This window comes from Leptosomus discolor, chromosome 14, assembly GCF_034619465.1.
Source record: "Leptosomus discolor isolate bLepDis1 chromosome 14, bLepDis1.hap2, whole genome shotgun sequence".
NCBI lineage: Eukaryota > Metazoa > Chordata > Aves > Leptosomiformes > Leptosomidae > Leptosomus > Leptosomus discolor.
This window is the reverse complement of record NC_141404.1, coordinates 9585575-9603131: the sequence shown is the minus strand read 5'-3', so window position 1 is coordinate 9603131 and position 17557 is coordinate 9585575. Positions and strand designations below refer to the sequence as shown.

General features: G+C 54.1%; 1 protein-coding gene across 1 annotated transcript in view; it reads left to right on the top strand.

Annotated features, from left to right (window-relative positions):
• The window catches only part of LOC104343576 (ankyrin repeat and fibronectin type-III domain-containing protein 1), a 196129-nt gene that overhangs the window by 109945 nt on the left and 68627 nt on the right, over positions 1 to 17557 (top strand). The window contains exon 4 of the mRNA XM_086473044.1: positions 15283 to 15323. Within this exon, the coding sequence (XP_086329170.1) occupies positions 15283 to 15323 (41 nt within the window). The remainder of the gene's footprint in view (positions 1 to 15282; positions 15324 to 17557) is intronic.

The following is a 17557-nucleotide window of genomic DNA, read 5'->3' as shown; positions in this document are numbered from 1 at the left end:
ACCTGCCTTTACATTGAATCCAGAAAGGGGTGGAAGGTGAGTGCTCCCTCATGCACGCGCTTTTATTCTCCGTGCTGACAGCAGTAATGCCAATAAAATGAATTTTTGTTTTCTGTGTTCATTTGATCTGTTGAGCTCGTACAGCCTGCACCTCCCCAGAGCACTGCGTGAACATGACGTGTGTCTTCTTGTGACCAGTAAATAGCATTTGGGGAATGAAAAGAAAAACAGAAAGGTTAGTTCATTATTCTTTGTGATATATGAAAGAGCTGTCAGCTCCATCCTGAAATCATGAATCCCTGGGTATTCCTGGGACAGGGTGAAGGAATGCATCCTGCAGTATTTTTTCACTTGGAACAACCATTTGGCTCTTCTGGGTCTGAAAAGTTTAACTTCGGCTGAGTAACAAATTAATGCCGTCTCTTAGTCACTGTCTGGCTTGGATGGAAACACTTAGCTGACCTGGTTTATCTGTGTATCCATCCCCACGGCTTGGACAGGTCTCTTTGCTGGCTGCTGGCTGCCTCCCAGGGTGCTCGCTTGCAGTGCTGCTCGCTGGCTGCAGCGCTGGCAGTGCGCGTGGTGCCGATGGGCGTGGGGGAGGTTGGCCGTGGTGCTGCTGGTGGTCATTGTGGTCTCAGTGTAGGAGCCTAGATGGTTTCTGGAAGGGTATTTTTTTATTGATTTTTTTATTTTTTAATATTATTTTTGTTAGACTAGTGGAGCTGGAGTAAATAAGCAATTTATTCTTTAGGCTTCTGCTTCAGACTGGTGGCAAGGGAGCTCTGCGCCCCAACACTCGGCTGGTTTAAAAAATGGAGGTTGATCCGATAAAAGATGAGCTCTAGCCCTCGTTCCCGTCTCCTCGCCTTGTGCTGTTGGCAGGGGGGTCCACAGGACTGGCTGGAGGCATGTGGAGGTGCTCCCAGGTCTCTGCATGCCCTTCCCTTCCGAACTGGGAAGGGCACTTGGAAAGATCCCTGCTGAACTTCAGATACTGTTTCTTTAGGCGAGGAACCAGCTCGTGGTGTGGTTTCAGACCTGACAGCACGCTCACCGGGGCTGGGGAGTGGGCGCTCAGACCGCAGGATTGCATCCTCCTTTCCCGTGAGCCGCATCACCGGCGCCTCACCGCGGTGCCTGATCCCGCGCCAGCCCCGCACTCCTGGGGCAGAGGCGGCTGTAATGGGCTGACAGCATCCAGGCTTCTGAGGATGGGTTGCATCTGCAGAGATCTGTGAACAGGGAGGATTGGATCCACCTCGGGTATAATACCGGGTCAAGGGGAGACTGGGGCCACCTCTGCGTGGGGAAGCTGGCACCTGCGTGGCTGGGTGCTGCATGCCAGCACCCACGTTCCCCCCAGGGTGGCGCCGGGGCATCTCCACGTACTTCAGAGCACCCTGCCTGGCTCCAGCCCTTGCACCCCTGTGGAGCTGCCCCTAAACCACTCTGGCTTCTCAGCTGCTCAGGAGAGCCTGAGTGAGACGGGCTGGAAAGCCGGTCAGAAGCGAAGTTAATTAAAAAACCCCAATGAAGAGCTGTCCTTCTAGTGCTGGCCAAGAAACGTGACACTGAACGAATAGTAGAAAATAAAACAAAAAAATAAAATTCACAATGCATCTAGAAACAGCCTTTTAATTTGCAGAATCTATGATGTCTGCGTGCAGAAATCTTAATTTCAGATCTGGTCTTTCAATGCAAATGTCACTTTAAATAGATATTCCTGTGCGCACGTTCTGGTGCCTTTTGCCATGTCGTTAATGGATTACTCGTTCTGTGAGTACATTCTTGTCTCATTTTGTATCCCCATACATTAAATTGATAGTTTAGGGGATTATTGCTCATTCCAAGATTACATGGGTGGAGTCCCCTTTATATGGCCATGCTGGTATGTAGTGAATTTGAACTGGCGCAGCACAAAACTTGAAAATTTGGAACAGATAACTGTCTCCTATCTTTATATGGGAACATCAGAGTTTCTAGCTTTATTCTGGGGTTCTTGCCATTCCAAATATAATTTATTCTTTTATATAACTATTTTCATATGATACACTCTGAAGAGGGGATAATGGTTTGGGGAGGAATATAATCATTTTTTTTTCCCCTCCAAGGCTGTCTTCCCAATTAATGAGATTGAGAACCCATTCCAAAAATCTGTTTTTCCCCTCTGGACTTTTTCTAATGTACTCAATTTATTCTGTAGTGTGTCTTACGCTTCCTTTAAGGAGTTTGATGCCTAAATATTTAGTGGTGGTTGGCCGGCTGGAGCCCATGTAAATACTTAGCGCACTCGTGCAGTCTCTCGGCAAGCTTGGGCAGCGAGGGCAGGTCTGGCCGTCCCTGTCCCTTTCTGCCCAGGCAGGTGGGCTCAGGAATGTGGAAAAGTTGTCGTGTCCCGTCCCCCTGCCACGTGTGCTGACCTGAACCTTGCTGCTGGCTGGGGTTGGCCTAACGGGGGAACCTGCTTGCTTTTGGCGGGACAGAGAGGTGTCCTCGTCCCCCATCTTTGTTTTACCGTCCTGACTGAATGAGAAGTGGGTGCCTCAGGGGGGGCAAGTAAAGGGTATTCCTAGAGAAGCGTGCGAAGCTCAAGGGGCTTTTTCTACTTACAGCTTCACCTGTAGCGTACATCAATAATGTCTTTGTACGGTTTTCTCTGTTAAAACATTTTTTGGGCTATAGACATTTCTTACAAACGCATCCAAGTAAGCAGCGCCAGCTTTCTGCCCCGCTCTGCCCACCATGGCGGTTGGCATTGCCTTTGAAGATGCTCGTTTTCCAGCTTTCTCTGGCGGTGCCACGGGATGCAAATTTAGCCCAAAACTCCTGACTGTGCTGAGCGGTTCCAGCGTGGGCTTCACTGCCCCAGGGTTTTTCTTCCGTGGCCTCTCAGCTCTCCAAGAGCAGTTTGTGCCCCGTTTCTTCCTCTGGCACTCCTGAATCCATTTTTGTGCCCCGGGGCAGAGCCAGGTGAGAGGGGCCGCCAGGTAGAGCTGCCAGCCACTGCAAGGGTGCAGGCAAGGAGGGTGAGGCTGAAGAGCAGGGCTGGTGTCCCTGGGGTCCACAGAGGGACAAGGGCTGCTTGGCGGCAAGGACTGGAGGAGCACGGACATTAGCGTCTGCTCCCAAAATCCTGTGGCCTATTAATTTCGGAGAGCCTTGCAGCTCCAAAATGGGTTGGCTGATGTGCTTCAAATCCTGTTTTTAGAAGAAATGCTTTTGGTTTGAGACTGCACATGAATTTTTAGGCCTGGAGAAGTTATTTTGTGTCAGTGACAGTGGGAAGGGGTGCTGAGCACAGCCCCGTGAGTGTTATCCCGGGTGCTGAAGTCATACCCGCTCTCTTTAAGCAGCAGTTTTGCTCTGTAAGGTGTCTGTATAAATACCACCTCCCCACTCGAGTGTCTCTGCTCCCCGTGAGTCACACCAGCTCCCTTTCCTGACCAAACCCGACAAGCGCATTGTAGCCTCGTGTGCCCCCCAGCTCGCTGAGAGCCATCAGCTCCCCAGGGATGAGCAGCGCAGGAGCCAGTTTGCCAGCACGATGGGCTGGCTGCTGAGGAGGAGGATGAGGATGAAGAGGCCAGCTGCAAGAAGCATTGTTATTTTGCAGGGGGCATGTTGTTCTGCAAGAGGCTCCGCTCTTCCTCCGAGGTCTCAGTGAAGTTAAGACCATATCATGGTCACCTTTGCATCGCGCTGTGGTTGATGGGCACAGAGCCAGCTGCCGGCAGCCAGGTTCCCAGGAGCGAGGATTTGTACTTACATCGTTTTACTCAGACGCTGTATAACCTTGGGGAACCGCTTTCGGGGCCAAAAGAACGAGAGACCTGCTCTCCGATGGCGTGTTGAGCTCTGGTTGGATGGTGTCCCAAGCAAGGGCTGGGTTTTGTTTGGTCCCCTGCTGACAGCCCGGTTCATGTTCCTGCAGGTCTAGTGTGCGCGGTGGTTATTAATAGCTCGTCAGTGGGTGGGTGACTGGCCAGGCTGGCCCCGTGCCTGCTTTGGCCGGATCCTCTCCCTTTGCCAGGTGTATTACCACCAGATTTGATGTCACAGGACCTTTCCCGAGGGTGCTGCACTGCGGTGGTCCTGGGCCTGGTAGCAGGGGCAAAAGCATTGCTGCCTGGGCAGGGGGCTGCAGTGCCGGGCTCCCCCGCAGGACAGCAAACCTCAGGCAGTCAGGGTGGGGGAACCCGCTGTGGGGACCCTCATGCTGGGGTCCACTTGCAGCTGGTGGCTTGTCCCTACCGGGGTGACAAGACTGCCAGAGGAGAGGGGGACGTACCCACGCGTGTCATTTTTTCAGACTGAGTGAAGGGGTACCCCCAGATCCTGTACCGGGGGGCAGATGGAACCAGAGGGAGAAAACAAGGGAGATGTAGAGGTCTGGCTCTGTCTAGGAAGAGGTGGATTGGCTGGTCCAGCAGCAGCCAGGCTTCGGATGGGACCAGCCGTGCTCAGCCTGCTCCGGTGGGGTAGCGTGAAGGGTGAGGGGGTGGTGGGTGGTAAGCCTGCTCCCTGCTGCGGTGCTCCTGGGGGGTTCAAGGCTCTTGGGCACCACCTCTTCTGGAGACCCTCATCCCTGTGATGCCCACTGCTCCCCTGGATGCCTCAGGGGAATTGTCTCCCCGTGGGTGCTGCACGTCCTGGGAGGCTGCAGCTGACTGAGCGGAGCATGCGGCGGGGAGGACGCCGCTCATTTGTCCCCACACTATAATTAGCCGGGTTGGCGGGCAGAGCTGCTGTCAGGCTGCCTGACACCCAGCCAGGCTGCGAGGCTGGCGATGCAGCCTGTAAAGTACACGCTGGAGGACAGGGTGTAATTAACTGCAGGCCCCTGGAGCTGAGAGCTGACTATTCTTCGGCTTCCAGCCTTTTTTCTTGTCTTTTTTTTTTTTTTTTCCTTTCAGTGATGAAATATATAACTTCACCTATAAACATGTATGAGCTGGTGTGCTCAAAGATTAAGAAAAACCCAAAAATGTTTGAAAATACCAGGCAGTGCATGAATGCAATGTTAAGATCAGGCAGCTGACACCTCCCCTAAAGTGAGGCAAAACAAAAAAAAAAAACCCAAACCCATGTTCTAGCAGCAACACGAGCTCAGCCGTGCTGCACCCCCTGCGCGTGCCGTGCTCAGGGCTGAACGCTATAAATAGCAGCATATTCAGCTACACATCTCGGTCCTGATTCTGCAAACACTTAAGCCCAAGCACAGCTCTTTCCCGATGTGCTTAAAGTTGCAGTAATAGTTTGCAGGCTGTAAGCAGGAAAGGGAGGAAAAACTGAGGTAGAAACCAGAGCATGTGCAGCACGCTGTCGGTGCTGGTTATCGATGAACTACACAGGGTGTCTGCTGCTCCTCCCTTGCAGCTCCTGTGCCCTTACCTACCTAATTAAGGATTTGATTAATGACAACACAGAGAGAAGATGCCTGCGCCTCTGTGTGTGTCACCCTGGATGTTGCTGTTGAGCTGGTGGAGTTTACAAGCTCCAGTGGTTTTGCCAGCAACTGGACACGTTCTTCTGCCCAGAGAAGCTCTGATGAGCAGCAAGTGCACGGCTTGGTCTGTGCCGGGCCTCAGCATGCTCGGGGAGGTCCTTCCAGAGAGAGAGGCTTTTTAGTGAAGAGGCTGTGCGTGCATGCATGTGTATATATGCATAAATTAGTTTTTACAGGCATGTAGCAGTACAATAGAAGTGGAGAAAAAAAGTTTCCTGGATGAGCTCTCGGTAAAGAAATGCTTTGAAGTTCGGGTCTGCCTTGGCCTGGTGCGAGCTGCAAGGGGTTTGCAGGTGAGCAGCCCCCGTTGGCGCAGGGAACTGGCCTGGGAAGAGGCTTGGCTGGGGACAGCCGGGACGGGAGAAAGCTGGGAGAGATGCTGAGAGAGGTAGGAAGGCAAGGGAAGATGCGGTGGCAGGGGAATGAAAGATGGGTGCAAATGGACTTGTTTATTGGGAGTGGTGGCAGATGCTTATTAGCAGACTTCTCTTCCTCGGGGACAGATCCTGCCCTCGTTACCCCAGCCGATGAGGAGCCCAGAGTTGGTTCTGAGGGTTCATGCTGCAGCCAGCCCGGTTGTATGTGTTTAATTGCCACATGGAAGGAGACCAAGGGAGAAGGGGGGGTCCCTGGGTGCTGCTTGGTGCCAGCACTGTGCTGGCATGGCTCATGGCACTGGGGTTTGGCTCTGTTCCTCCTCAGTCCAACACATATATGTGCACAGATCTCTGCTCCTCTGTGCAATGCACCTGCAAGGGTGCGCTCCGAGGAGGAGGAAGCAGAATTTGATGATGTTGGGCCGTTTGACACTGCTCTGGCTTGGCCTGGCCCTCATGAATACAACCTGTTGGCAGGACCAGGGTGAGCTGCTGAGACGTGCTCTGGAGCGAGGGCCCGGTATAACAGGGCTGCTGTCTAGGAGAACCCATCTTAGCTCTTTCCTGGGGATCAGATATTGGTTGGGTGAAGGATGAAGCCTGTTTTCCAAAGAATCAGGTTTACGTTTGTGTTTCAGCTTCTAGGAAAACACCAAGGTCTCCTCTCCTGGGTCCTGGATGTGAGAGTGGATAAGCAACGAGAGAAGAGCATTCAGCCTCTGGTAGGATGAGCTGGTGGAGCCGAGGGTGCCCACTTGCTTGCAGGAGGCCATCCTGGCATGGTGGTGGGTTCAGGTTGGTCTATGAGCAAGGCTGTGGTGTCAGGATACACTGGCCAGGGGAGCCAGTGAAACACCCCATCTCTTCCTGGGTAGGTCTGTGGTGTCTCCGGTGGGGATTGCTGCTTGGAGGACACCACGAACTCCTCCAACTCCCAGGTGTGGGTTGAGCTGCTCTGCTGGGGGGCGGCTGCAGGGCTTCATTTCTGTTCCCTGGATTACCTCGGTGTACCTCGCGTGCATAGCCATATTTCCCTTCTCCTTCCCGCCTGAATGGTCCAAAAGCACTCTTCTCTAGTTCTCAGTGTGTTTTTCACCTTCCATCAGATTCAAAGCCCAACTTGGATGCACGTCAATGCCCCGTGTGCATGCACAGGGTCAGCGCTGTTTGCAGGCGAGTGTGATAGCTGGTTCAGGCTCCCACTCCAGACCTGGGCTGGATGAGCTAGTCGCTGAAGAATGAACATGTCAGACCCATTGGCATCCTCCCCTGGCTGGGTCGGGTCTGCAGGGAATCACCCACCCCCTCTTTGGAGCCTTTGTATTTGAGGCAGGAGGAGGCAGGATCACGATGGCGAGAGGCTGGGACTGGACATGCAGAAATGCTGGTGGCTCACACATCCCCCCATGATCCACCGGTGCTTAGGCTTTGCCAAAATGCTGTCCTCTGAGAGACCAGGGCCATTTTTTGATTCCGAATGGCATGTGTCCTCCTTCCTCCTTCCCTCGAGCCAGCCCCTTCCATCTCTCCATCTGGGCACACAGTGCTGCTGCTGCCCGGGCTTCACCCTTCCCCGGCCACCAGATTTTGTTCTGCCGTGTGACGTCCCCTTCCTTAATCACCCCTGTTCTCCGTTCCTTAATCACCCCATACTTTGGCACGCAGGCAGGGATCTGCTCTCCAGCAGGGCTGGGAGGTGCGAAGCTGCGCCCCGCCAGGTGGCCCAGAGCTCCCTCCCAGGGGTGAGCTGGTTTGCAGCACTGCCCCAGCGAAGTCAGGAGTTATCACCGTGGTTTTCGGCTGAGCAATCTGGTTCATCCAGCCTGAAATTCAGGTTTCAGGATTTGAGGGTTCCTCTGGCCTCAAAGGGAGACTCAGGGCTGTATCAGCCTGGGGCGCTGGCAGGGCCAGGGCAGGGCTGTTCTGAGGGGGACGGCGCTGGGAGCAGGTTGCAGTGGCAGGCGGGATGGGTGCCAGAACGCATGGAGGGCAGCCGTGTCTGCAGAGGAGGAGGCAGCACCCCCGCAGTACTCCCACAGCCCTTTGGTTTCTTGGCCGAGCCCATGCCAGAGGCAGGGGGCTGGAGGAGGATGAGGGTGCACGGCACACTGAGCCCCGGGATGCTCCGGGTGGGTCAGCCCCTGCTTGGAAGGATGCTGCTAGCTGGGGCGGGGGGGATGTGACATCTCCTTCCTCCTCCTTCCAAACAACCTTCTCAGCATCCCAGGCTCTGAATTTTATTCCCCTTCCACCAGTCAGGCATCAACTCCTGATTACTCATAAATGCAGCATGTTGCAGATACACGGGGCTTGACAAGTGGCTGTGCCCGAAAGCACAAACCACCAGGATCCAGGGGCAAAAAGCCGGGATGGAAGGGACAGGCTGTGCCGCCTCAGTCCCCCTACCCTGTCCTGCCCTGGGGGCCAGGTGCCTCCTGCCTGTGCCCAGATCCTCCTGAAATCTGCCCAGCCTGGCTTGGGAACCCAGCTCGAGGGTGCTGCGGCTGCTGGGGCAGGTGCTGAGGTCCCAGCAGGTGACCAGGCGTGGATGACGGGTTTGCAGCACAGACCGCTCTTGGCGATGGCCCACAAGTTTGTTTTGCAGAATCCTCTTCTAGTGTGGAAAAATAACTCATCCCTCGTTTTTTATCTCTTTTGTTTGTGTGGGCATTGATTACGCTGGGATTTACTGAGCCAGATTTTATTGGAATGACTTAGAAAGCTGCCACCTGCAAGCAGCCACTTGTCTTTGGGGATTATTTTGGTGTTGCTTCTGAATAATTGCATGAGGCTCCTTCAGCCTTGCTAATAACTTCATTCTCCCAGGGACACTGCCCAGAAAAAGATGAGCTGAGATTATGCTTGGCAACATTTAGGAGAGGCAAAAGTACAACAGGATTGATGTCTGCTGGCACAAATAAGTAAATAATACAATACCTCTGCCTTAGCCCCTCCATGAGCATCCTGGTTTCCAGCCCCATGTCTGTTATCTCCCCAGCCTGGCTGAATTTTTGAATTCAGAGCGGTCTTTTAAATCAGTCTCAGCTTTTCTGTCTGCAGCATGTTGTGCTAATTCTTATCAGGGACCAACAAGGCTGGCTCTGGAGAGGAGCTGTGCTAGGGAAGCCTGCCTGGTAGCTTCTATACGTTGTGTAACTTGGGCTTGTCAAATATATGATTTAAATAACTTGCAAAATAGTTTACTTAGTGCCTGAAATGTGAAATTAAGAGAATACTTTCAGACACTCGTGTTGGCCCAGATTCTCACAGGTTTTCAAAGACTTTGTGAAAATCGTAGGTCATGTTTCAAATCCAGAGACAAGCCTACAAATGTTTTTGACATTTTGTGCAAAATCTACTATGCGAGAGAAGCGTGTTTTGCAGTGCCAAAGGGAGCCGGGTTGGGGTGTGTGTGTCCCTGTGATCACCCTGCCCTGGCGAGGAGGCTTGGGAAGGGCAGTGCTGGGGACGCCGGTGGGAAGATGAGAAGTCTTCTCACTGGTCTGCTGGTTTTGATGCCGCTGGCCAAGCCTTAGCAGTGGCCCCGATGCAGCTGGGTGTTGCTCTGCTAGTTTGGGAGGCTGCATTTTTACACCCCTGCAAAGGTGCTTTTTGAGAATGTGCATGGGCCCTTCTGGCTGATAAATCCCCTTTGGCCTCACAGGTCATCTTCTTTTAGGGTAAAAGTACCAGGAAAGTTGGTGTCCTGTTGCCTTCCCTGTCCCTCGTAGCAGCTCTAAGGTGTTCCTGTGATGCTGCACTTTCAACGCCAATGTTGCCCTTCTCTGTGAGAGCAGAAGGGCTCCAAGCCTTTGCACAGAGAGACCCTTTCATCAAAGCAAGGGCAGTGCAAGTCTGGCTCAGGTGTTCTGGTACAGGAAGGGGCAGAGGGTAGTGGTGGTGGTGATGTTGAGACAGCGCTTTCTAAATCGTATTGGCAGGCAGTTCCTGTTTCTTGGCAGGCTGTACCCTGGCACCCAGGAGCTGTGGGCTTGGCGTCAGCGTCCCCTTCTGCTGCTGCCTCTGCTCGAGTGGTTCTTTCCTCTGCAAAGGAAAGGGATTAAAGACGATGCCCGACCGCGTCCAAAAGGGCAGGTGCTCAGAAGGCACACACCCGGTGGGGAGCGAGGTGCTGGGGGCACTGCCAGGCTTTGTGGACATCATCTGGGATGGTGTCCTCCTGTCCCACCTTCCTCCCCTGGCCCTGCTGGCAGCAGCCACGAACGCCGGGGGGATGGAGGGTGTAACCTGGCAGCTTTTTGGTAGCTGCCTTGCCCAGTGCCACATGCCAGGGCGATGGGTGCTGCTCCTGCCCTTCCCGATGCCCCCGTGCTGCCGGTGCCCGCGGTCGCTCCCCTCCGTGCCTCGGGGAGGAAAGGGTGGAGACGGGCACAAGTCTTGCTTGAAGTATTTGTTTTAAAAATACAGGCCGATACAAATGACTCTCTCCATTATTTCATTAAGGGATTTAAAATGTGCTTCCTAAACCCTGAGTCATCAATGAAGTGAGCAAGCGAGAAGCAGCGCAGCGGGTCCCGCTGGAGGGTGAATCACGCTGCACGGGGGCTTGGAGCTTGCAGGGGACTCTTTAAACTGGGGGGTGCTCTACTGCTTCCCTCCTTCTCAGGAAGGCCAGGGTCTCCCCAGCACCCTGAGCAGCGGCAGGAGGTCTCTGGAAGCCTGTGGGGCTCCCAGATTTCTTTTGGGAGCTGAGCCCTCACACTGCAGCCATGCCTTGCTGGGGTCCCCAGCTATGCCTTGATGCATTGGAGCCATCAGCTTCTTCTGGAAGCCTGTAGATCAGCCGACAACAGTGCATGCACACAGGCAGGCATTTGATTTTTTATTGTATACTTGCGTTGATAAAAGCCTCCAGATCCTGTATCAGTTCAGGAGGAATTGACCATTCCTCCCAGAGGGCAGGGGCGAATGCCAGGTCACCTTTTGCTCGTTTTTGGGAACTCTCTGCCTCTTGCAGTCCCCAAGCACAGGCAGAAAGAGAAAAGCCAGTCCCAGCTTCCTGTTAGGCCAGAACTGTCCCCTCTGCACTGGTTTGTCTAGTCAGCTTTGTAATAGCCCTTAGAAATGCTGCTCTATGCCTCCAGCCTGGAGTTGGTTCAGACTCTGTTCAAGCTCAGTGCCACGATCTTTCTTAAGATCCAGGCTGCATGTTCCCTTTACCCCGTTCCTCATGTCCCATCCTTCCCTTGACCACTTTTCCGTAATCTTCCCCTCCTGCGGATGCTGGCTGAGACTGCGGTACCTGGTGCGATGTGACAGGGGTGGTGGCTGATGGCAGTGTCACAGCCCACGCTGCTGCCCCAGGGGAGATGCTTCGGCCACTGCCCCTTCACGCACCATGCTACAGCAGGCAGCAGCCCCGCTCAGTCCTGCCCGCAGCCTCGCATCACCAATTCCCCGAGTGCTTTCTAGTTGATATTTTCAAGCCATCGGTGAAGGCCAGCTCCCCTGCTTGGGAGGATCTTTCCAGGTGCCTCTCTGAGCTCCCTCGGTGCTCCTGGCCAGTTGTATCAGGATGTCGTGATGTCCCTGCCCTTGGCAAAGTGTCTGGGGCATTTCTGTTGTACTACAGCTACATCTTACACTGAACTACTGCACAAAGTCAGGCCAGCCCCAAGGTGCCCTGTGGTCTCTTAGGGCATCGCTGCCGTCTTGCCTCCTTGCTCTGCTCGACGGCTCTGTGCTCCTTTACTTGTGGTTTCAAAGCATCTTTGGTTTATCCTCTGCCTGGCTTATCGACCTCCTTGGTGAATGGTCCCCGTGCGTGGCTCCTGTTGTGACACCACGCGTGCTTGCACACACTTCTCCTTTCGCTTTTTCATGACGAACTTGCTTAGAGACGGTAAAAAACATCTGCTTGCCTTGAGTCTTGCTGCTGGTCCTGACCACCTTCACCTGCCCAGGCATCACCTCTGCCAGCCTCCAGCAAGCTCGCCTCTGGTCACGGGTGATTCTTATTTCCTGCCGCTCTCCTGGAGCCCTATGGATCCTTGGTTTTGTGCATACTTGGGAGAAGGAAATGCAACATGTTGGGATGGACCTGTGTAACTTCATCTGGCTGCTGGGCACAGTCCCTTTGTCTTCTGGGAAGAGATTATGGAGGCAGAGGGCTGTGCAGGAGCAATATGGGGAAACTGGGGCACGAAGAGGGAAAAAATGGCTCAACACCTCAGAGTGATGGTAGAGCCAGAAGCTGATCCATGGCTCCTGGCCTTGCTCCAGGCCAGATTCCTTGGATGTGTTGCTGGAATTCTGCTTTTCCTCCTGGTTTGCTATTTTCTTAATAAGCTTTAAAATCAGCTGTTTTGGCTGATCATTGCTGTGATCATTCCCCGTTTTATTGGGGGTTTTTTCCTCTCTGCAAATTTGGTGCCTCATCATTTCATTCCAGGCATCTGAAACCTCAGCTTTCCGTGACTCTTCACAAATACTTGCTTGATAAGCTCATGGTAACCCCTTCTCTTAGGGTGCTTGTGCAGCTCATCCTGCCAGCGGTTGGCCGAGTGCACGGGCTCGTCAGCGCAGAGCGTGCAGAGGGGTGGGCAGGCTGCTGCACCCGTGGTGCTGCTCACCTGCAGTCGTGCCATGGCGCCAGCACAAAGCACGTGGCTTCGCTAGAGCTCCTCCACCTCCCTTTCTGCAAGAGCTGAACTTGTAAGGTGATCCTTCCTTTTCCCTCAAGTTTCCACGTGGTTTTCCCTCATCAGGGGTTGATTTCAGAGACCTGCACCTCCACCCTAGTGAGAGACGAGGAGAGGTTAACGCTCATGATGGTAGCTGTGACTGCGTGAAGAAGCTACTGCAGGCTTTGTCAGCACCGGGAACACCGGTGATAGTAATAGGCCCCCCAGCATTTTGGAAGGGCAGAAGAGTGTCAGCGCTGTTTCCTGCTGTTATTGGGTATAGGGAAGGTCAGATACTGTCTGGAGCTGCTGTGGGGCTGATGGGAGCTTGTTCCCATGGACCTCAGCTGCAGCTGGCTGAAGGGTCTGAGTACACGGGGCGCAGGTTTTCCATGTGTTGTTTCAATAGTGTTGAGAAAGCTGTTTGCAAGTGGTTTCTTCTTAAATGTTGACAGTTCTCTGTGATTCCCGCTAGCACAAATAGCAGAAGGAGCTGCATTTGTCGTGGCTCGTGAACCTTGTTGCAGCCAATCCATAGTTTGGGAACTAACACCCTGGGGTTTAGGTGTCAAGTTTAAAGAAGTAAGGAGGTATCTTACAGGAATGCTGTGCCCGAGGGAGCGGAGGTGTTCCTGGACATGCTTTGGGCTTGGAGGACAGGTCCCGTCACTCAAGGCATTGACTCTATGCCGTTATTGCTGTACTCATTTCTCTGCTACTTCAGGAGTGCACGGAGTGGTTGAGGAGATTGGAGGATCTGGATATCACCCGGTCCAACCCTCTGCTCAAGGCAGGGTCACCTACTCCGGGTTCTCCTGGGAAGCCAGGACTGTGTCTAGTTGGGTTTTGTGTGTCTCCAAGCTGGTCTGGGCAGCCTGTGCCAGTGTTGGACCACCCCATTATGGTGTCTGATCCCTGATCCTGTGGGGCTTTGGGGTAGCTTCTTGCTGCTGTGGTGTCAGAGGAGGAGAAGCAGCAGAGAGGGCCAAAGGGTGCTGTCGTCTCTGGCCGGTGAGGCTTGCTCAGAGCTTTTGCACGCCGATGTGGCAAGTGGCACAGGGGCAGATGAGATCTTCCCGCCCCAAAGGGGTGCTCCTTGTGCGCTCCCAGCTCTACCCCAAGGTGGAGCTCACGCGTGTGCCCGTGAGATGTGCGAGAGGGAAGCACGCATCCAGACCCACGTACCCCGCTCTGTGTGTTTAGTTGCAGCCTCCCCGTGCCGGTCTCTGACCAATGCCTCTGCGCCGTGGCGAGGGTCGGTGTCACCAAACCACGGCTCCACCTCGCCGGCTTGTCCAGAGCTCCGTTTTGGGGGGGCTGTTTTAGTGCCAGTGGATCCCTGTCTGCTTAACAGCTGGGGCCCTCCTCTCCCAGTCTCAAGGGTGGGAGCACGCAGCAGCTTTGGCCGATGAGGGGGAGCACCGGTGGAGAGTGCCGGGAGAGCTCCTGTGCCCCTAATTAGCATTCGGCCCCGCTGTTCCCGGTTTGTGCTCGACATTGCCTGGCAACCACGGAGCAAAACTACAACAGCAGCCCCAGAGCCCGAGCGTGCTTCCCGCAGGCGTGCACGCACACTGGCACACGCCTGTTGCCCCCACGGGGACTGGGACAGGGCGGGTGGTGGGGCCACCCCACGCTGCCGCCCGCCATCCCCCATCCTGGCAAGGCGCAAGGGCGAGGACTATCCCTGAGAGGAGGAGGAGAAGGAGGAGAGGGCTCTGGCAGTGTGACGGCTTTGCTGACACCCAGGTTTGGTGGGTCTGTCTGTCTGCCCCGATGCCACCCACCGCGAGCATCAGGCTGTACCGGGCACAGTCTGCCCTCCGCGTCCCTTGGTGGCGGGGCCCTTCCGTGCTCAGCAGGCGTATGCCCCGAACTGGGACCTTGGAGCAGGGCGGGGGGCCCGCTCCTGCTGTGGGTGCCTGCGGGATAAGGCATGTTGGAGGAGAGACTTGAGCATCTGTGGGTGTGTGTGGCCCCATCAGGCAGCAGGGCAGGGCGCGGCGGTACGTGTGTGCTCTCTGTGCGTGTCGTATGTGCGTCTTGCCTTGCACCTGAAGCGGGGTCTGGTGGATGCCTGTCGCCCCTGGGCTCCCCGCAAGGAGGCTCAGCCTGACTGGCATCTCCCAGGGGACCCTGGCGCTCCAGAACCTGGGCTGGCTTGCTGCAGACTCGTACTAGACCGTGCTGTCGGTGGAGCTGGCGGCGCCTGGGAACCTGGGTGTGCCTTGGGCTGTCTCTGCTTCCCGGGCTTGCACGTGCTTGGGGTCTGATGTTGCTTTTCTTGGCAGAAGAATTTCGTGGTCCTGCCCCCACGGAGTGGCTGTGGGCCTTGGGCTTGGTCCCCTGCCCAGCCAGAGGGTCTCTGCAGGTGGTGGTGGCTCGGTCCCTCTACCAACCATGTGTTTTGTCCTCTTTCCAGCTGGGCAGGCTTGAGAGGACACGAGTCCCCTCCTGACAGAAGGTGCCACACTTCTGCAAGCGGTGGGAGAGACAGATATGTCTGAATACATTGGGATCAGACCTAGTGCATTCTCACACCTCTGCTTTGACTCGTTATTTTTACATCCTTGGCTGCTGTGGGCTCTGCCTACGGCGTGTTCGGTGGCTGAAGGTCCTTGAGCTGCTTGCGCTGTCCAGCCAGCCCTCACATCCCCACTAGGCAGCCTTTTCCTGCTCACCACACATCTTCATCAAAGATACTTGCTTGGCAAAGGGTTAAAGAAATACATCTGTCTTTTGTGTCTTGCAGAGCCTGGGGTCAGCGGACAAGAAGGACTTTTACCAGCCCAAGTAAGTGCCGGTAGCTGCGGTGAGTAATAGCATGGAAATTCCCAGTTGGTCCATATTACCGAGTAGCTCTGTGGCTTGCTAAGATTAGACATTTGAATGTACAAGAATAGCTGCTGCAATTACACAAGTGAGGATAACAGTGGAAGGGCTGTCAGTCATTTTGGCTTCAGGGCATATGCAGATCATTAAATCAGGTCAGAAGGAATCATGACAGCTTGACTGAGCCTGAGGGAGAGAGCCGGGACCTGGTGGCCAGGAGGTGGGGGATGCAGGGGTGACCTTTCCCACCTCTGGCTCCCTCTGCTCTGGGTTTGCACAGCTGAGCTCCTTTGGAGAATTGAAGGATTTAGTTCTGTGTTGCAACGGGATGATCTTGAAACACATCTTCCACAGCCCGTGCTTTGACGTTGATGCCTGTCGTCTTCCACCCGTTGTGTTTTGTAAAGCGCGGTGAGCTGCAGGGGTGAGAGGAAAGGAAGAGGCTCTCTGGAGCCACCGTATTCATGAACACAAACAAAGGATCTGCAAATCACCCCACTAACATAAGCAGTTGGTTACTTAGCCAGCGTGCCCTTGGCCATGGCTCTGAGCTGGCTGTGACAGTCCATAAGCGAGCGAGCAAGAGCAGAGCCTTTACAGCTGTTAGCCTCTGAGACCCACATTAAAATGCAAGCAGAACTTGCACTTGCAGGCCTGTTATGTCGTTGCACCCAGCGTTTGCAAGAGCCTCGCTGTAGCATGGCACCTTCAAGGCGAGAAGGTTGTCCCTTTGCTGGAAGGATGTGACTGCTACCGTCATGATTTGGATAATGGCAAACTCTATGGAAGGCCATGCTGAGAGGTTCGGTTCTGGCCGTGACCACTGAGCAGTTGTGTATTGGGCTGCTGAGCACATTGCATGTGGGACCTCATGTTGCTCCTGCTCTGTTTGGGGAAATGAACATCTTTATGTTCTCGCCTTTTTTCTTCTGAAAAAATGCCATAGGTGGTTTTGAAGTTGTGGAACAGTGCTTGGATGTGCAGGATTGTCAGAGGAGCATGTTTTTGGAAGATTCAGAAGGAAGTGGGTTGAGGAAATTTGTCCTCCAAAACTCAGCGTCCTTCTGCACTTGCCTGTTCTCTGCTGCTTTCCAAAATGTTTCTGCGGAGCCGCTTGCCAGTGGTGCCCAAGCACGCAGTGGGCACCGAGGCAGCGTCCTCGGTCCAAGTTACTCTTGGCATCAGAGGAGGCACGTCCGAGGCACACCAGGGATGGCAGTCTGGGTCATGGCGCGCCTTGTGGAGCTGCCAGCTCACTGTCTGTGATGGGGGGTGCAAGTCTCAGGTGCGCGCGTGTTCTTCCGTTGTCTGCTGGTTCCTCTTCCTTTATACCACCAAAAGCTTTTAAAACTCAGCACTAGTCTCCTAGGTCTATACTGAAAACTCTGATTTCAGGGAGCTCCTCTGTCCACTGACCCCAAGGCAGTGCTGGTCGTGGGCTTTCCAAGACTGTTGGCAGCTAAAGACATCTGAAAATACAGCCAGAGCCATTTCCCAGGCTGTTTAATCCACATGGCTTTCTGGGAGATCAGGGGGGTATCCCAGGAGGTTATGGAGTCATCCTGGGCTCAACAACAAAATGAACGCACACTTGGCAAAGGACTTATAACCGTGTTTTCGTGACCTCTACCAACAGCCATCCAAGATTTCGGTGCTTCTTACTGTAGCGCTGCTGTGTGCTTATGTAGAGTGTGTGTTTTGACAAGCAGGCTTAAAAAAGATCGAAGCATCTCTACTGTCCCTCTTCCAGCTGAAGCTTTTGTGAGGCTTTAAGTAAGAGATTTGGAGGAAATACGCAAAGAGCTTATTTGGTTACTCTTTGGTTTTCCTGTGGGGTGGTTTTGGTGGTAGGTAGCAACAATTATAGTGCTCCTTTCATAGCTCATCTCATCCGAGAAACAAGGGACGTTTCTTTACCTTAAGCGGGAGCAGATGGGCTTCCCATCTCACGGCACTTGCAGAGCTGGTGGGTCAGAGTGGCGGGTGCTGGTGCAGAAGGTCTCGTAGATACAAGGTGCTGTTGTGTTCCTCTGTGCCGTGGGGCTGTGGGACCTCTGTGGTTTGGCCAAGTGGCTTGTGATACCAGCTGTGACTTGGCTAATCGTAACATTATGACTGGTTGGTGCCCATCCTGCTTACATTCCTCAGTGGCTGTTCTGGGATTGTAACTGGTAGAGTTTGTGTCCTTGATGTTG